We start from the raw sequence: 19,224 nt of genomic DNA on the forward strand, positions 1-19,224 counted from the left end.
TGAGCGACATTTATGAAACAGTTTTTTTCTAAAAGCGTTTGCTCTTCGGTAAGCAACGACAAACCTGCCATGAAAAAGCTTTCCATTACTGACTACAGCACGACGCTCACTACAAACTAAAGGAGTTATCGGGCAAGTACTTAAAAAAAATATGAATGAGGGTAAAAATGTATGCCTAGGATTACGAATTTAGAGCGAACTCTTTTTATATTGCATCATAGCAAGAAAAATCTGTTTAGAAACTCAGTCTTTCTAGAATGGAATTATATAAATAAATTTGTACGAGCTTCCAAACAATTTTGTACATTACGATAGATATGGATAANTTTAGAGCGAACTCTTTTTATATTGCATCATAGCAAGAAAAATCTGTTTATAAACTCAGTCTTTCTAGAATGGAATTATATAAATAAATTTGTACGAGCTTCCAAACAACAAGCTTAATCACTTTCACGTAAACAACTGCCATTGTTTTCCTATTTCCCGTCAATTTGGCACAATTTTCAAGTGTACTCTGAAGCAATTATATAACGGATAAATGATATGCCGTGTTGATCGGAAAATTTCGCTGATTAAAATAACAAAATATGCTACTTCAATTTGACAGAAAATAACTTAAATTATTGAGATGAAGATGGAAGAAATACCCTTCGGATAGGAATAAATATCGTTTTGTCAAGAAGGATACCAGCAGCAAGAAATGCACTTTCGTAGAGGAAGAAATGCCATTCTATAGAGATGGGAAATGACCTTTTGTAGAAGAGGAAATGCGTAAGCTTAATCACTTTCACGTAAACAACTGCCATTGTTTTCCTATTTCATAAAAAAAAATCATTGGTTTACTAATCGATCACGCGAAAGTGATAAGTCACAGCGTAGAAGGTACTTCCCACTGCAATTACGTAGAAAATTTCTTTCTTAACAAAAGGATATTTCTTCCATCTTTATACGATGAATGGGAAACAAACCGTCAGCGATATTAGCAGCGATACGCTAATTGGAAATGTAATTATTTAAGGTTAGGTCTCCAGGACTCTTGCAGCGCGACCAAGAATTGTCTAGCTAAGCAGTGCAGGATTTAGCCCACTTGTTGATATGCTTTTTGATGTATGTAATTTTTAAAGAATCCGAATAATGAGCTCGGTGCAACGAACAGGGCGTGTGACCCTTTTTTTTAGCTCGGAGTTTCCTTTTTCACTGCCGTCATAGCCCTCATGACTTCGCACCCAGATTAGGGAGATTTTATTTTGGGTGGGCTAGTTCAATGAGCGCTCACTGGTCCTCTAGAAGAGATTCTGGTGAGAATAAATATATTTCTAGAGCTTTGAGAACAGTTTCACTGTCCGAAATTATGGAGATCCTTGTTATGGCATACTGCCGGTTTACTAAGAGATGGGCGGTCTCAGGTATTGCAACCAAAGGTCGGCTTGAAATATTGTTGCATCTTTAATTAAAGGAAAATATGTGTGGATTCGGGTTCCCACAATACCCACACCGACACCGGGAGGGACCATCAGTTTAAATTTTTTTGTGAATCGTCGAGCATCCACGTTTTTGTTTAAAAAGTATTCCCTGCCAAGTCAGTATTATTTTTCAATCAAAACGGCATATCCGTTATGGAATTTTTTGGACGTCAACTGTCCGATTGACTGGTTTAGTACCTTGAATTAGGGCTTGTAAGATAGAGAAGCTGACATATTTTAGTATACGGGCGAATTTGGAAAGCATTGGGGCATTTTAATTCCATAAAATGATATTGCTAGCATATAGTATGTGTGTACGAAAACGCTTCACGTGGTCCAAAGTTATGCGGTAAAAATTCCGATGAACTTATACCATCCCTCTTTTTTGAAGTCGGTTAAAAATATGCATGGCTATTATGGTTTCTGACGGATGCCATCCGCAAGCATCTAATCCGATTCGCACTGTCATAACAAGCGAGTGAGAAGAATTAGATTCATGCGAATGGCGTCCCTCCCTCCGATGCATTCCTATTCCGGTCCGACAGATTCCATTTGCACAAATGTACTCCTTCACACTCGCTTGTTATGACAATGCGAATCGTATAAGATCCGTGCGGATGGCAACTGTCGGATACCGAGACAAATCTGTTTGTTCTTTTGGGAAATGGGAGATAGGAATCTTGGTTTTGATTTTCTCTGTATTTTCTCTCATAAAATTAAAGATAGCCTTCATTGGGGCATTGCTCTATTTCTATAGAGGAATAGGTTGCAACAGTCGTTCTGTTTCTGCAGCTATTGATACAATAAAAAACGGCGATTTTGTGCATTGGAGATTTAAACTCCTCAGAATATGGAGGAACAACTTGACGGGCTGTGGTAGATAAAGGGAAGACCGCTTTCCTGTGATGGAAAGATCTGGTGGGGAACGTGGTTTCCCTGAGCCGTTTCCAATTTGGGTCAGATCACATTCGACCAAAATGGCTTAGTCTGTTATTTACACCAAGCAAGTAAAAAAGGCTTGAGTTCGTTTTCACGGCAGCCGGGTCTACGTAACCGGAACGACCGAGATTTATATCTGGCCAAGGGCTATCACTTCAGCAGTATTCCCCGAAATTGCGAACGAACTTAATGACTATTTTTGTTAACGCAATGACACGAACATTCGTCAATGCCCAACTTTGTGATTAAACTTTTTTTTCATTTAATGCTCAGTGAAAATATGGCATTTTTTCGCTTAATTCTGAAAATTTATTATTACTTTCAAAAATTATTTTTTTAATATATTTAAGGAAACAGCAGCAAATTGCGTTTAGAAGAACTAAGTAATGGCTGAACCCATTTTATTATGAAATCTTCGAAAAAATTATAAGGCAAAACAAAAACAAATCTTTCATAATTTGTTTTTTGTTTGCCTGTAAAATAATGGGAACGATTTATTCACGTTGAATGCGTGATGACCCCAATTGTGTTTTGAAATTATTTATATCGGGTTTCACTGCTCAAACTTGCACATTTGCCAAAGATCGCTATGATAAAACGAACAAAATTTTTATTTACAAGTAAAAGCCACTGGGGTAGATAGTTTACCGAGGTATGCACTACGGCCTAAGCACCTATTGTACCTAGAAATAGCTTACGAACAAACAGCTGTCTAACACGGAAAAACTTTAACAATCCACCTAAATGCATAGCTATTCCTATCGCGCACCCTCGAGTGTTGTTCCTGCGCCCACAATCATCTTAATACCCACCCACTTCTCCTTTAAATACTTCAATAGCCAACACCTTTCTATTTCCCTCTACCGTTATTTACAGGTTTCAACATTATAGCATAAAAATAAACCAAAAAATAAAGTAGCAACGTCTTGCGCTTGGAAACGATTGACCTACAACTATACTTGCACAGGTACCGGTGGCGAGGTGACAGCGAAAGAAAAAAAACAACGAAAATTAACGAGAAAACCAAAAACATCAACCCCGCATATGCTGCACACACTTACCGCTCGCTTTATTATGCGCATTCATATTTATGTGGCTACTATTCGTTGCGACAGTGGCGACGCTAGCGGTGTTGGCAGCAGCGGTGGTAGTGTTGGCATTAGCGGTGGCGATGGCGGCAGCACTCGCAGACGACGCACCAACGAGGTGACTCGACGATGACGACGATGAAGACATCGCAGCATTCAAATGTGCATTGGCAGCAGTTGCCCGGTAATTATAGAGGAAACCGGGTTGCACGATAGTGGCGCCACGATGATGCGCCTGTTGTTGCGGATGCAATAACGTTGCAGTATTGCTTTGATTTTGATTTTGTGATGTAGCAATGGCAACAACCACGGCACCTCCTGGTGCGGCAGCAACCGAATGATGGAGCATGTGATGATGTTGTTGCTGCGGTTGCGGTTGATGATGGTGCGGCTGATGCTGATGAAGGTGAGCATGCGCGGGCGCGTGGTGCGGGTGTTGGATATGATATTGATGATGGTTCCCCATGGCAGCGGCAGCTGTCATTAGCGTGGCACTGCCGCCGCAGCCAACGTTGCCGCTGCCACTACCACCACTCGTTGCTGCTAATAGCGTTGGCGCCGATACGAGTGCAGCGTTGAGTTGTATTCCTCCCAGAGCGCTGCTACTTCCAATACCACTTCCGCTGGCGCAGCTTCCACTCCCGCTGCCACTGCCGTGTTGCGCTGCCGAGCTGACGCAAGAACCCGTTTTGCTTCGTGAACTGCGCCTGAGCGAATGTGAAGAATGTAACGATGTCGCCGCCGCCGTCGATGTGCCTGCCGTTGAGCTGGAGCCTACCACTTCGGCTGCCGCGACTACTGTGCGACCTTGCCCGTAACTGTGCTGCGCTGCGATTTGTGCGTTCAAGTGTGGCGTAAAAGAGGGTGTAGCAGCCGAAGAACGATCAACAACCAAGCCGGTGCCTAGTCCAATATCAATTGTCGCCGGATGTATTTGATGATGTTGGGCAGAAGCTACTACTGCTGCTGCTGCTGCTGCTGCCGCCGCTGATGCTGTAGGCGGCGGATGTGGAATGCGGTGCAGTGGCTGTGCTTGGGTTTGTATGTGTGTGAGGGGCAACGGTAGCGCTGGCACAGTTGGAGGAGGCTGCTGGTGCAAATGCGGATTCGAGTGATGATAACGTCCACTGAGCTGTATATGCAACGGTGGCTGTTGCGCTATTTGTTGATGCTGCGGCTGCTGCGCGGGCGGCGGCGGTGCTTGCTGCTGCTGCTGCGGGTGCTGCTGATGCTGCTGCTGGTAGATAAGCGGTGCGCCGGTAATGGGTGCTGTGCCAGCAAGGCGTCCTGTTGGTTGATAGTGATTAAGATTTAAATTTAATATGGCTGTGGTTGAGGCGGCGACTGCGGCAGCGGCGGCTGTTGTTGCTGCTACTGCGCTATTGGTCGCGGGGTATGGCGCGTGATAAAAATGCACGGGTTGTTGTTGTTGATGTTGCGCATGCACGTGGGCGTGGGCATGCCCGCGTGCCTGCACTTGCAGTTGTGGTTGAGTTTGCACTTGCGCGTGCGCGTGCTGTTGTTGTTGCGATTGCGCTTGCAATTGTTGCAAGCGCGTTTGTGATTGTTGTTGTTGGTGTTGCTGATGCTGATGATGACGTTGTTGCTGGTGTTGATGCGATTGCGGATGCGCATGCGGAAGCGTATGGAAATGAGGTTGATGTTGGTTTTGTTGTAGATTGTGCTGTTGCGATTGCAGCTGCGCCTGATAGTGCGCCTGCGGATTGTAATGGTAGTGTTGCCCGCCAGCTGTAGCGTGCAAATAATGTGTTTGTTGCAGCGGCTGATGATGGGGCAGCACAACCTGGCCGGCTGCCTGTTGTTGGCCACCACCTGGCTGCGTAAAGTGTGCGGAAACCAACGGGTGGTGTGGCAATGGTTGCTGATGCTGATCTCTCGGTAGCTGTGGCTGTGGCTGAGGCTGCGGCCGTTGTCCAATTGTTGTAGCTGCCGCTACACCCGAAACGGACGCGCCACCTCTAGCGCCACCCGCAATTGTCGCTGTGCCAGTTAAACCGCCGCCAGCAACAAAATCTGTGCTGCCACCACTGTTGCGCGTCTGTCGTGCCCCCAGATTCGGGGCTCTGTTGTAGCCCGTCGTCGTAGCTGTGCTTTTGCAAGCGGACTCTGTAATACCAATCCTTTTGCTGCCGTTCAACCGCTTTTTGCCTGCGCTTCTACCGCTACCGCTACTGCTGCTGTTGCTGTTGCTTCTTGTGCCTCTGCTACGATAATTCCTGCAATTTTTACTGTTGTAGAATTTTATGCGACGTTGTCCTAAGCGCAGACGTCTGTGCTTATTCTTCTTGCTCTTTTGCTGCTTCTTGCTGTTGATGATCCTTCTTTTCACAAGTGCGATTGTTAGGTTGCCTTTTCGCCAGTCCAGGTGTAAGCAAACAGAAGAAAATTCTTGTTGTAGTAGTTGTTGAAGCAATAAATTTTTTATCTGTTCTTGTTTTTTGATTTATTCGTTCATAAATAGTTTTAATTTGATATCCTCAATGAATGGAGAAGCGTGTTTGACGTAACTATTTTATTCTGGTTTTAAGTGAAGCTGCTAATGAGTTAAAAGGAGGAATGAAGGTGTTGTTGATGGCTATGGTGGCTAGTGACTAGTGAATGACTGATTGACTGACTGATTGACAGACTTGTCTGGTGGTTGGCTAGATGATGATAGCTAGCTGTTAGGATTCAATGATGATGAACTCAATCTCGTTGATCTCTTCATAAATTGCTGCTGCTTTGACGACGATGATGTTGTTGTTACTGACGCTCGTTTCGCGTCGCAACCCAGCAGATGCATTAAATCAGTAAATTAATCCGTGTACAACTTCGTACTTTGCAACGCCGCTCTCTCTTCTGTCACTCGCCCTCCAACTTATTAAGCTTCTCAAGCTGCGCGCTGTTTAAATTCGTTCTTCGATTGTAATAAAGGTTTTTATTTGCTACGTAGCTTTATTGTTATTTGATTTATGCTGTTTTTGCATTCACCATTCACTTTAAACCTTGTTGTTGTTGATGCTGTTGTATTTGCTTACAAACTTGGAAAGTGCCAATTATTGCACTTACTAAGAACGCGTATAGGACGATAATGAAAACGCTGGAGACCAAGAGTCTGACGACAATGACGATGTAGGGGACGACGAAGACGACAACGACAACAACAACAACATCATCATCCTCATCCTCATCCACAACAACAATAGTAATTTACGACGCCGAATGATTGAATGTTACGAGTACTTATAGCAATTTATTTTTTCTTAAAAAATATTTTTAGACTAAAATTCCTTTATTTAACTTCAAACTTGTATTTTGAAACAAAAAAAATAGCATTGATAATTTGAATTTTAAATTTATTTAACGTATAAAGAAAAACATAAAACGTAAGCAAATTATAGTTTAAAAAAGACAACACCAAGTAATAATCTCTTCAACTACAACTGCAACAACAGCAACGTGCAAAAATTTACGCTCGCTTTTAATTTTATTCAATAATTATGCATTTTTTTATTTACGAATTTTGTATTTGTTTTATTTATTTTTAGTTTTTTTTCTCTTCATTCCGTGGCGTCTTATCTCGCCACTTCTTCAACAATATAACCCACTGCTTTTCTGCTTTCTTCTTCTGTTTTTATAAGTTTTTCTTTTGCTGCCTTCTACTGTTCGCTACAGCTACAGCTTTGCATGCATTGGCAATTTGAATCACACATTTCATATTTCATACTATGTACATATAATAATTATAGTCCCTTGGCTCTTGAAATTAATTTTGAAACATTTCGTCTTGGCTAATCCAGTGTGTGTATGGTGAGAGGCTTGTGGTGCTATAGTTAAAAATTTAAAAGAAAATACGGCTGCTCTTGCACTTTTTAGAATCCTGTTAAAAAATTGTTCTTTTTTTAATTTGCTTGATTGGTTCGTCGCCATCGTTGTAGTCATCTGCCAGAGCTGCCACCTTCGTTCGCTAATAATTTGGCTCCTTGATTTCAAAACAGCATAGAGCTATAAAATGCAATCTACATTCGCGTGTAACTGCCTTGCAACACAAGCAAAGGCTCAATTAAGAGCGCCTTATACTTACGTACATATTAACAGGTATGAAAATTAAGATTTAAATGATAAAAAAAGAAACATAAAAGGTAACTTTACCAAGCAGTGGGCCCGCCCACACTTATTCTAGACAAAAATGTGGATTAAAAGCCGCCATGATAAGTTATGGACAAAAGCACAGTTTAAAAAAATGTGAGTGAGTAGTACGGATGTATAAGAATTGGTTAGTTAATTAAATTGCAAGTGTGTTAGTACTTATTATAATATAAAATTAACGTTATCACACAATAGACTGTCTGCCATTTTCTGGCATATCATCTATATACAGCCGCTCAGCCCTGTAATAAGGTGACAGCACTGTTTTTTTTTTGTACTCTTTGCATTTTCTTCTCCAGATTCATTAGCTCTATGATTTTCTTTCATACATATATACAAAAATATACAACACAAAATTACACATGATGTGCCTAGTATATCATAAATTCATGTATTTACAGATCGAAGGTGTAAAATATACAAAGAAATTTGAAGTTTTGGTTAAACCACCAGGCAACACATATCCGGGCATCTCAAAATTCAAATATTAAGATTTATACATACTTACATGTAAAATTGTAGTGATATATTGTAAGCTTCGTTTTTAAAACTGCCCATTGATAAAAAATCATATATGAGCCGTTCCATTGGGCCTGGTGGGACATTTTACTCCAGAATGTGATCAATTGTGAGTTATAACTAAGTATGTCGTCGGAACTTATACAACAGCGAAATAGATTTTTAACATAGAACGATAACCGATGTATAAATGGCTTTAACAAAATTACCAAACGATTTATTAGTTTTATTTAACTATCATTTGAATAAATGTGACCGGTGGGACACTGAAAAGAGCTCTATTTTACCCTTGTGCACTCAAAGATAAATTTTAGCCAAAAAACGTATGGCCCTATTATATATGTGGCGACTGGTGTCTAGTTGCTGGTCTAGTAGCCGTAGCTACCAGTATCGTATTTTGTAACAGAAACAGAAAATTACGCAAGTAGACTCAGTAGCCGACCTTCAGAACCCAGTTGCGATACTTAATGCGAATTTTAGTATATGGTTGCCCATCGGCCATCAGTCGCCATATATATGTAATAGGGCCATAATTATGTATGCAGTTTTATAGCCCAGAAAAAATTTGCAAATTAGTATGCCAAGTTATTGAATTTTCCTGAGCTTGGCACAAAGCTTAGAGGTGCTATTTTTACTAGAGGGGCCAGTTACTATAGAAATTCTACCGTTTTTCTTTTCTTTTTTTTTTAGAGCCCTGGCGATGTTTTCAAACGTGGCACGTCCATTAAGTTATAAGACACAAAATTACTAAATCGTGGCTAAAAATTTGTATATCGTTTTTTTTTTTTAAATATTTTATAAGCATTACAGTTTAACGGGGCGATAAATTCTCTATAACCAATGTTTTTTATAAAAACCATTTGGTCGTCAAACAAATGACCTTGGTCTGAAGTATGTGAAATTTAGAACTACAATCTTGTCAAATGAACGAAGTGTACTGGCAGTAGCCAGTAGNTTTGTATATCGTTTTTTTTTTTTTAATATTTTATAAGCATTACAGTTTAACGGGGCGATAAATTCTCTATAACCAATGTTTTTTATAAAAACCATTTGGTCGTCAAACAAATGACCTTGGTCTGAAGTATGTGAAAATTAGAACTACAATCTTGTGAAATGAACGAAGTGTACTGGCAGTAGCATACAATTGTTCATGAGAAAATACAGGTCATACAAAAGGCGGGAATGATTGGAAACTATATACCAGGGATTAATATTCGCAAGCCAATTAAAATGCCAGTTAAATTTTCACAATCTAAAGAGTACCATTCACCACAGCGTNATACAATTGTTCATGAGAAAATACAGGTCATACAAAAGGCGGGAATGATTGGAAACTATATACCAGGGATTAATATTCGCAAGCCAATTAAAATGCCAGTTAAATTTTCACAATCTAAAGAGTACCATTCACCACAGCGTTCTTTGTGTTTACATATCGACCCCTGATTGCGATTTTATGGTAAGCGACAAAAGGTAAATTTTACAGGAGGTTTTTTTAATTCTCACTTAAACAGTGTAAAAATTTATTTGGATATAAATGGACAACAACATTATTGAATGATAGCTTTCTAATGGGACTATTTATTTTTTGCATACCTATTTTTTAAAGATAAAATAGCGTTTATGATATTTTTCCTGAACATGCTGAGAGGAAAGTTATCAAAGAATTGCCGCTTGCGATAGTTTTTATGTTGTATAATCTGGACATTTATACACGAAGGTGTGCGGGTACTTTAAGGATTTGTTGGAAAACTGAATTTTAAGTCAATAAAATATAAACACTGCAAACCGGCAGAATAAGCTCAAAATATTTTCAACATTAACTGTTTGGTGCATCTACTGGATTGTCTACAAGTTTTCTTCGTGGATGCAGCGATAAAGCTTATTCAATTCTCTAACAATCTAAAATGACTACATTGACGCTACTATTTGGTATTTTTTGACATTTTTTTAAAGAATGAGAAAAAAAGATTTAATCCTTAATCGTTTCTGTAACAATTCTCTACCAAGGCGAATTGAGATATGAATTCGCCGCCCTGTTCTCTACTGCTAATGAGTAGTAGAGAATGACATATGTATATTCTCTACCAGTAGAGATATAATCGGTAGAGAAGAGTTACGGAAACGAGCTACTGAATAGGTTCATGGCCAAAATCTTCATATTTAGGAGATTTTTGGTAAGTTTCGAAATCGAAAAAATTGCTAAACGAAAACTTTTAATCCAGAGATTAAAATCAAAAACTGAAATTTTATAAAATAAAGGCTGAAGGGCAAAAGTTATGATAAGTAAAAGGATAAAATCAAAATCTTATAAGCAATTTGAAAGGAGATAAACGGCAAAATTAAATAATCTCGAAAATGTGAATCTATATGGGCGTGTACGCTGGTGTTAAGATGGAAGTTCGAATTCAGTTGCAATTTTTTCTAGACCAATGCCTACAATAGGAATACAAACCCCGTTAGGTGTCTGTTTTTCATCTTTCTGATATGCTTTTAAAGCTTATAATTTATAACCCATTGGCAAAGCAAGAGTTTCAAAAAAGACCCCGCTAGACGAGCTACGCTGCACGTAGTGATTGCAGCTGCAATTGCATAATGGCAGATTGCACTTAATATTGATGAGGGAAAGAAGCTGGGTTTTAAGCAACAAGTTGTAGCAAGTGCCGATGGAACTTTGGTTAAAACTACCGTTCGAACTGCTATTTACAATTTAGTTCTGTACACAGTGTCGCTTACGATAAAATTGTAGGAACTCAAATGTGTAAACAAAGCAAACGATAAAATTCATTTTTGCTTTTTTTTCGTCTTCAAAGTCTCTGATTTTGCAGAACGTTGTAACTACTATTTGTAACCTATTTGCAGCAAAAAAAAAATTTGTCGATAATTTGTCGCTTACGATAAAATCGATATGTTGCGTGTAGGTAATTTAATTTTTTTGCGTACCAGTTTATGTAGAGGCAAACCGCAGACAGATAAATCGTTCAAAAATTCAGTAGGGTAATTGTTGTGCTTCCGAACATCATCAGAATTAATTTCAGCAACACTAAAGTATCATAATTTTTAAGATTTCGCGAGAAATTGGCATATTCCATTGCCAAGTGATTTGAGAAACTCTACAAGCTCAATTTCCTGTGGAGGAATGGGAAAAATTCAGACCGAAATTTAACGCAATTTTCAATTAGGGTGATACGGGAACCATTGGACACTATGTATCTCAGATAATTCTCGATAACTCGAAAAATATTTTAAAACATTGACGAATTTAGATAACTCCATACATTTCAGGAAGTCGATACATTTCAACAATTCGATACGTATGGATTGCTCAATGAACTTTAAAAACTCAATAAATTCGATAACGCTACAAATTTCGATAACTCTACAAATTTGTACATTAAACTTGCAAGGTTTTGCTTATTTTACTGCAAAGCAGGGACATCAGCACAACATGTGGTTGGTCTAGCGTAGAATGAGGAAAAGACAAAATCCCTCCTAGCAACAACAACAACTCTTGCCTACAGGTTGGTACCTTTTTTGGGCTCGATAGGCAATTGAAAAGCAGATCATTTTCTCTACGAAGAAAAATTACGCTCTACAAGTCTCGCAGAAACTTGGACGAAACCGAACAAAGATGAGAAGGCATGGCGATTTCGAAAGAACTATTCTAAGCAAGACCTACGGCCCTGTTCGCGTGGACGATGTGCACTGAAGCAAATGGAATGTCGAACTGTACGAGCAGTTTAACGACATGGACGTGCATAGTTATACGAGGCTCCGGTGAAAAGATCCTACGAGTCGGCACACATGCGTGGTCAAAAAATGACGCCCAGAAACACAATGGACGAACCAAGTGCGGAACAACTTGCCTGCACTCGGAATGCACAACTGCCGAAACTTCGTAAAGGTGAGAGTCAATTGGCGAAGTTTTTAATCTCAACCCAAAGCCGAAAAACGATTATAGTATCAAATAAGATGATGGCCGAATAAAAAAGTTTACGAATTTGTAAAACTGTACGAATCGTGTGATCCGGCGTTAAAAACAAAGCATAAGTGTAAAAGTGAGTCTGATATTTTTTTCCAGAAGAAATTAATCAGTACTTGTTGCTTATTTTTTATTCAATAACAATAAAAAAATGCTTTGTGAGTTTTCGAGGCGTTTCGAGAGTTTTCAAAATTCTTTCGGGACCGTTCAGGTGTTTTCGGGACTTTTTCCCGTTTCCAGATTTCTTCCAGACTTGGAACATTTCAAGATACTTACTTGTGTTATGCTATTCCAATTTTTTCGGAACTTCTCCGTTCTTTTCTGATCTTTCAACCCCTAGATTAAATTTTAACTTTACTCCTTATGAATGGCATAAAAAAAACTGGTTAATTTGCGCCAAAAAATACCAGTTATTTTCTGCAAAAAAAGACTGGTTATTTTCTAAAAAAAAACATTGATAATTTAATTAAGTTAATTTTCAAATTTCGTGAAACCGAGCTAACAAATTATAAAACTCAATGCATCTGCGGAGTAGTAATTACTGAAGTAAAAATCCTAAACCGTTTAGAACGGATTCCTTTTTTAAGTTTAATAATCTTAACCTCTCAACAAATAAGAACTAAAAAATATATAAATACTTAATACTTTCCGATGCCTATAGCTAATTTGAATGCAGTATTTCTGAAGCACAACTTTGCTCTTAAATTAAAACCTTTGGATATTCACAATTTACCCAACTGCACGCTCTTCAAATCATTTATACATATTGCATGTGGTAACCAAAACTTGCATTTCATCACCGCAACCATAAAAAATAAATAATTGTGTTTGTATATATGTGGTATGTATAAACCAGTTTGCACTTTCTCGTTCTACAAATGTTCGCGGCATAAGTAAATTCAAATAATACAGCTACATTTATATTTAAGGTTAAAAATAAATCAGCAAGTGCCAAGTAGATATACATATGTAATTTTATATAACTGATTGTGCTTTAGCAGCCAATTTAGCAAAATACAGAAACAAGCACAACTTTTGCCAATCTGCATTTATTTAAGCCGTTTATGGTATATAAAATACTTAGCAGATTTTGCTTGCTGCGCATTCTGTTTCGTTTTCTTTGTTTCATTTCGTTTTTTTTTTCTATTTTCATTTCATTTTCATTTATTACACTTTTTATTTCATTTGTCACAATAAAAACTAGAATGAAAGACTCACCTTCAACAGCTTCCTCAGAATCCTCTGTAGCTAGTTCTTCGTCTTCTTCCTCTTCTTCAACGATATCGTCGTCGTCTTCTTCCTCCTCTTCGTCGATATCGTCGTCTTCGTCGTCGACGTCCTCCTCTTCTTCTTCGTCGTCGTCCCCAACGTCACCGTCGCCGCGTATAACGACGTCACCTTCGGCTACAATCGAATCGTCCTCTAAATCAGCCGCCTCGTTATCGTCGCCGTCTTCTTCTTCGTCGCCGTCGTCGTCGTAGATCTCAACGTTATCTTCAGAGTTTTCTTCTTCCTCCTCGCTGGCGTTAATAGCACCAACAGTTATTACACCACCACCGTTTAAAACACTCTCGTCAACTGAATTAGCGTTGGATGCGGTCGATGCGTTGGAGGCGTTATTGGCGGTAGACGAACTGCCGCTTACGTTCGTATTTGTGTTGTTGCTTTCGATAGCAGTATTTGCGTCGTTCGAAAACGATATCAGTTGATGATAATTGCGTAAGCTCTTGCGATATTTGCAATATCTGTCGACTCTGGCTGAAGCACCACTACCAGTGGCTGCTGAAGTGGTGCGACTTCCCGACTGTCCACTACTGCCTGAGCTGCTAACTGCTACGGCTGTGGCAGTTGAAGCTGCGCTATGATTTGAATTTGAATGTGGATTTGCTTTTGTATTTGTTGTTGTTGTTGTCTCAGCTGATGCAGCTGTCGATTTCGCGTTAAATTTAATGCGACCTCCTACGACTGATAGGAAGCGGCGAGTGTTGTGCTGTTGAGACGGTTGAGCCTGGTGCTGTTGTTGTCGCTTATCTCCACTACCACATTCACTTTTACGTGTGCCAGACGACGATGAAGTTGTAGCTATGTTTGCGCCACTCTGAAGATTTTTATTCTGTTTTGAATTTGCCTTGTGTTGCCTACCCTCAGCGGTGGCGGTTGTGTTGAGCTTACGAGTTTGCTTTTCTTGCTGCTGTTGTTGTTGATATTGACGCTGGTTGTTATCGCTGCTATTATCGGCGGCGTTGTCACCTGCGTCGAGAGTTGCTGTTCCTCGTTTGCTGTGCGCTGCAGTACGACTGTGACTGATTTTACGTGTTTTGCGAAAATAATTAAGTAAGTTACTTTTTATGTTGCCGTTGCCGCTGCTGCTGCTGCTGCTGCTACTACCGCTGCTACTACTGGCGCTGAAACTGGTGCGTGGTGCTGCAGCCGACGTTGATTCTACTGCTGCTGCTGACGCTGTCGCTGTCTGGTTGAAGTTAATATTATCAGTTTTGACTTTGTTTAAGCTGCTGCCCCTACGACGTGCGTGTCTTTTGGGTGCCGATGCAAATGGTAATGAATGCCTGTAGCTTTGATTGGATGTAGTGCGACCAAGATTGTGGGCGTCTTCAGTGGTAAGTGTCTTGGAGCGTGTGCGCTGTGCAACACAATCACCCTGATTGGCACCTGTGGATGTGGAAGCTGGTGCTTCTGTTGATCCCGAATCGAGACCTGACGAAGTTGTGAAACTGTTGTAGTGCGCAGTTGTTGTTGTTGGAATAGGTGTTGACGTTGATGAGGTCGCTGATAAGTTAGAATTATAACGGCGCTTCTTAAGTGGCGAACTTGAATCTATTGGATAATTCATAGTCAATGCGTAGTATTTGCGGAAACGAAGCAAAAAATAATAACAAGAACAGTATAAAATATGTATGGTATGATGAAAATTCTAAAATTGTCTAAAGGGTTTGACAACTGTGAAATTCATTCACAATTATTTTAAAATATGAAATGGCGATTCGCTGCTAAGTATGAAGTTATTGAAAATCCGTTAATAATTCGATAATGAATGTATTCTAAATCATTTCTCAACGAAGTTGCAGCTGTAGTTTTATTTGGAGTTGATAGAGATAGAGAATGACATGAAATATCTTTAAGAGGTATAATTGAAGATAGCACAAACAGGAAAACATGAGAACTGAGTGGCATGTGCCATTAAAAATTTTTAAGAAATGCAATCAATATACATACAGTATTGGCCAATACAATAGCACCCCCATTTCAAAGTGATATTGTTTCGCACTCATGTTTATTTATTTATTTTTAGGAATTTTCAAATAAAATTCAGTTAATTCTCTAACAAAACCCGTATAAACCCAAGATTTGAACTTTGTAAAAGACTACCAAAAAAATGCAAAAATGTTCACCTAAATTTAAANACAGTATTGGCCAATACAATAGCACCCCCATTTCAAAGTGATATTGTTTCGCACTCATGTTTATTTATTTATTTTTAGGAATTTTCAAATAAAATTCAGTTAATTCTCTAACAAAACCCGTATAAACCCAAGATTTGAACTTTGTAAAAGACTACCAAAAAAATGCAAAAATGTTCACCTAAATTTAAATTTTTTCTCAGAAGTGCAAGAATTTTTTTAATATACAGTTTTGTAGCCTATTCAATTTTAGTCTAACATTGTGCAAGGTTGAAAGTGGTTAAAAATCACCGTTGATTTTTTAACTTTTTTCGCCGAAAGTGTTGTGGGTTACTTCCATATAAAAATAAATTGTGTTTATTCGTTATATGAAAGCAAATGCGACAAAAAAAATTCTAAGAAATCAACGGTAATTTTTAACCATTGGAAACTTGCACATTATTAGACTAAAATTGAATTTGCTATAAAACTGCGTACCCAAAAAAAATTTTAATACTTCTTAGAAAAAAGTTTGAAATTTAGGTGAACATTTGTTGCATTTTTTTGTAGTCTTTTACAAAGTTTGAAACTTGGGTTTATATGGGTTCTTTAGAGAACGAACTGTATTTTAATTGAAAATTCTTAAAAATTAATAATTAAGCATAAGTGGCAATCAATATCACTTTGAAATGGGGGTGCTATAGATATGGCCAATACTTATGTACAGTAATTAAGTACATTCGTATATTTATACACTGGGGTGTGAAATATTATTATTTTTTTTATTCAACATTTTTTATCNTCTTAAAAATTAATAATTAAGCATAAGTGGCAATCAATATCACTTTGAAATGGGGGTGCNATTTGAACTTTGTAAAAGACTACCAAAAAAATGCAAAAATGTTCACCTAATTTTCAATTTTTTCTCAGAAGTGCAAGAATTTTTTTAATATACAGTTTTGTAGCCTATTCAATTTTAGTCTAACATTGTGCAAGGTTGAAAGTGGTTAAAAATCACCGTTGATTTTTTAACTTTTTTCGCCGAAAGTGTTGTGGGTTACTTCCATATAAAAATAAATTGTGTTTATTCGTTATATGAAAGCAAATGCGACAAAAAAAATTCTAAGAAATCAACGGTAATTTTTAACCATTGGAAACTTGCACATTATTAGACTAAAATTGAATTTGCTATAAAACTGCGTACCCAAAAAAAATTTTAATACTTCTTAGAAAAAAGTTTGAAATTTAGGTGAACATTTGTTGCATTTTTTTGTAGTCTTTTACAAAGTTTGAAACTTGGGTTTATATGGGTTCTTTAGAGAACGAACTGTATTTTAATTGAAAATTCTTAAAAATTAATAATTAACCATAATATATATAANACCATTGGAAACTTGCACATTATTAGACTAAAATTGAATTTGCTATAAAACTGCGTACCCAAAAAAAATTTTAATACTTCTTAGAAAAAAGTTTGAAATTTAGGTGAACATTTGTTGCATTTTTTTGTAGTCTTTTACAAAGTTTGAAACTTGGGTTTATATGGGTTCTTTAGAGAACGAACTGTATTTTAATTGAAAATTCTTAAAAATTAATAATTAAGCATAAGTGGCAATCAATATCACTTTGAAATGGGGGTGCTATAGATATGGCCAATACTTATGTACAGTAATTAAGTACATTCGTATATTTATACACTGGGGTGTGAAATATTATTATTTTTTTTATTCAACATTTTTTATCGAGCTCGAGGCCGTTTTTTAATGAAAAACTTATTGTGGAAAAGCAACAATAATTGAAAAAATGGTAGAAGTGATAGCTATTTCGGAAATCATCAAATTTTCTCATCAGACTACTTTCAGTAGGCTTCGAACCGACGATCCCACTGACTCAGCCAGTTGCCTATGCACTGTGCTAAGTTCGCCTTGTAAATTATCGTTGCTTTTACCCACTTTTTAATTTTTTGTTATGCCAATAAAAAATTACTATATGTTTATATTTCACGGAACAACTAGGGTTTATAACCCTAAACATTCGTCGGCTGCGATTGCCTTCCACTTTTGCACCTCCACAGTAACTTTTTTTGTCCAAACCAATTGTCAAACCTTAGTAGACCACTAGCTTACCGTTATTTTTCCTCTCTTGTGAAGTTAATGTTGTGGTTGTAGTTGAGACAGCAGCTGTAACTGTGGCTGAAGCTGAAGTAGATGCTAATGCTGAAGTTGTTCGCTTTAATTGATGCTGATCGTGGTGGCGTTTTCGATCACTGCGTGCGACTCCAACCTGGACACTGAATGAAGCAGCCTCTGTTGTAGTACCACTATTATTCAAAGCTCCACGGGACGATGCACGTTTGCTCGAGTGACTCCTGCTGATGCTAGTGTTGGGACTACTACCACTGCCAATTGCTGGGGAGCGATTTTTGCTATGTGCACGCTTTTTTCCACTGCTACTCACGATTTCCACAGCCGACGACTTGCTTGACGTTGGTGCTGATGTGTGTGCTGATTTCTGTTGCTGTAGCTGTTGAGGTTTATTAGAGCTACTTTTGCTACCACTGGCGAAACTTCCGTCACTGCCGTTTGTTTGTTGTTGCTGGTTATTATTTTTATTGCTATAAGAATGTAGCTTAATTTGTTTATGCAGCGGAGAATTTTGTGTTTGTTGCTTCTGTTTTAATTGTCTGCTGCGACGCGTTTTAGTTGAAGCCGCTTCTGCGGCTGTTGTGGATGTGGTTGTAGCTGGCGCCGTACTCGCTATTGTGGTGCTGTCGTCGTGCCCCTCCGTCACTGCAGAGAGCGATTGACTGTTAACGGATTCGGCCATAGACGACACTTAACCGCTCTTTCGATCACACTAAACATGCCCTCGCAACACTTGTGTCCTTTCGTGTTATAGCCAATTTAATTCCGTTACACGATATCAAAGTAAAAATAAAACTAAAATAAACTGACGGTTGTGTTTCAGCTTATGGTCGTGGCTAAACGTTTTTGCTTTCCCTTTTCTGAGTGGAATGTTATTCACAACAGGGAAATAGGTTGCTGACCGAAATTGCCGTGAGCTTACGGCACTCTTAAAGCTTCGCTTCCGACTACAGCAATTGTCACTTTCTCTCTGCTCGGTTTTGCTTGGCCGCTTCAAGGAATCTGTAAGTCGTAGAAAATAATTTTATTAATATGGTAAATTCAACTAATTTTGGTTTGAGCTGCATCGATTTTTTATACACAATTAATTTAATGATAAAAATTTCCTTAACACTCAAAATAAAAAATTAAAGCCCTTTATGGCAAATGCTTTTGATTTAAAAAGCAAGCAACACGTAAACGCAAGAAGGTGGTGGTACTTGAACAGCTGATAGGATATTTTTGTCCTACACTAGTATAGCAGAATGTCATCCAAGATGAACTGGTGTAACTTCAAGATGTCAACAAAACGAAATGGCGAAAATTTTCTCCTATTTTCTTTCATTTTGACATCCTGTTGTACCTAAAAGCAATAACAGAATACACGGGACTTTTACTTCAACTAAAAGTTGCGTGAAAAATCGCCTCATGTAAATTTCCCAACACACGGCGTCTTGCTAAGGTAGCTGAATTTACACATTCTTACTTATAAAGTAGGACTTACATATATTAAATTGTCCATCCAAAGCGGCTAAGTCACAACTTTAAGGTATTTCAGTTATC

At 38.3% G+C, this 19,224-nt stretch overlaps 1 protein-coding gene across 8 annotated transcripts in view; it reads right to left on the reverse strand.

Moving 5' to 3' along the window:
- The window catches only part of ctrip (E3 ubiquitin-protein ligase ctrip), a 65,266-nt gene that overhangs the window by 20,440 nt on the left and 25,602 nt on the right, over positions 1-19,224 (reverse strand). For 5 of the 8 annotated variants that reach the window (XM_017631121.1, XM_017631131.1, XM_017631124.1 and 2 more), the window contains exons 2-4: positions 17,665-18,684; positions 13,359-14,975; positions 3,464-4,777 (exon numbers count right to left, since the gene is read on the reverse strand). In XM_017631121.1, coding sequence (XP_017486610.1) covers positions 3,464-4,777; positions 13,359-14,975; positions 17,665-18,364 — 3,631 coding nt within the window. In that variant the 5' untranslated portion in view covers positions 18,365-18,684. The remainder of the gene's footprint in view (positions 1-3,463; positions 4,778-13,358; positions 14,976-17,664; positions 18,685-19,224) is intronic. The other 3 variants (XM_017631139.1, XM_017631147.1, XM_017631106.1) reach the window with 2 other exon arrangements.

Source organism: Rhagoletis zephyria, unplaced genomic scaffold (genome assembly GCF_001687245.7).
Source record: "Rhagoletis zephyria isolate East Lansing unplaced genomic scaffold, Rhagoletis_zephyria_1.1 Rzeph_scaffold_00092, whole genome shotgun sequence".
Taxonomy (NCBI): Eukaryota; Metazoa; Arthropoda; class Insecta; order Diptera; family Tephritidae; genus Rhagoletis; species Rhagoletis zephyria.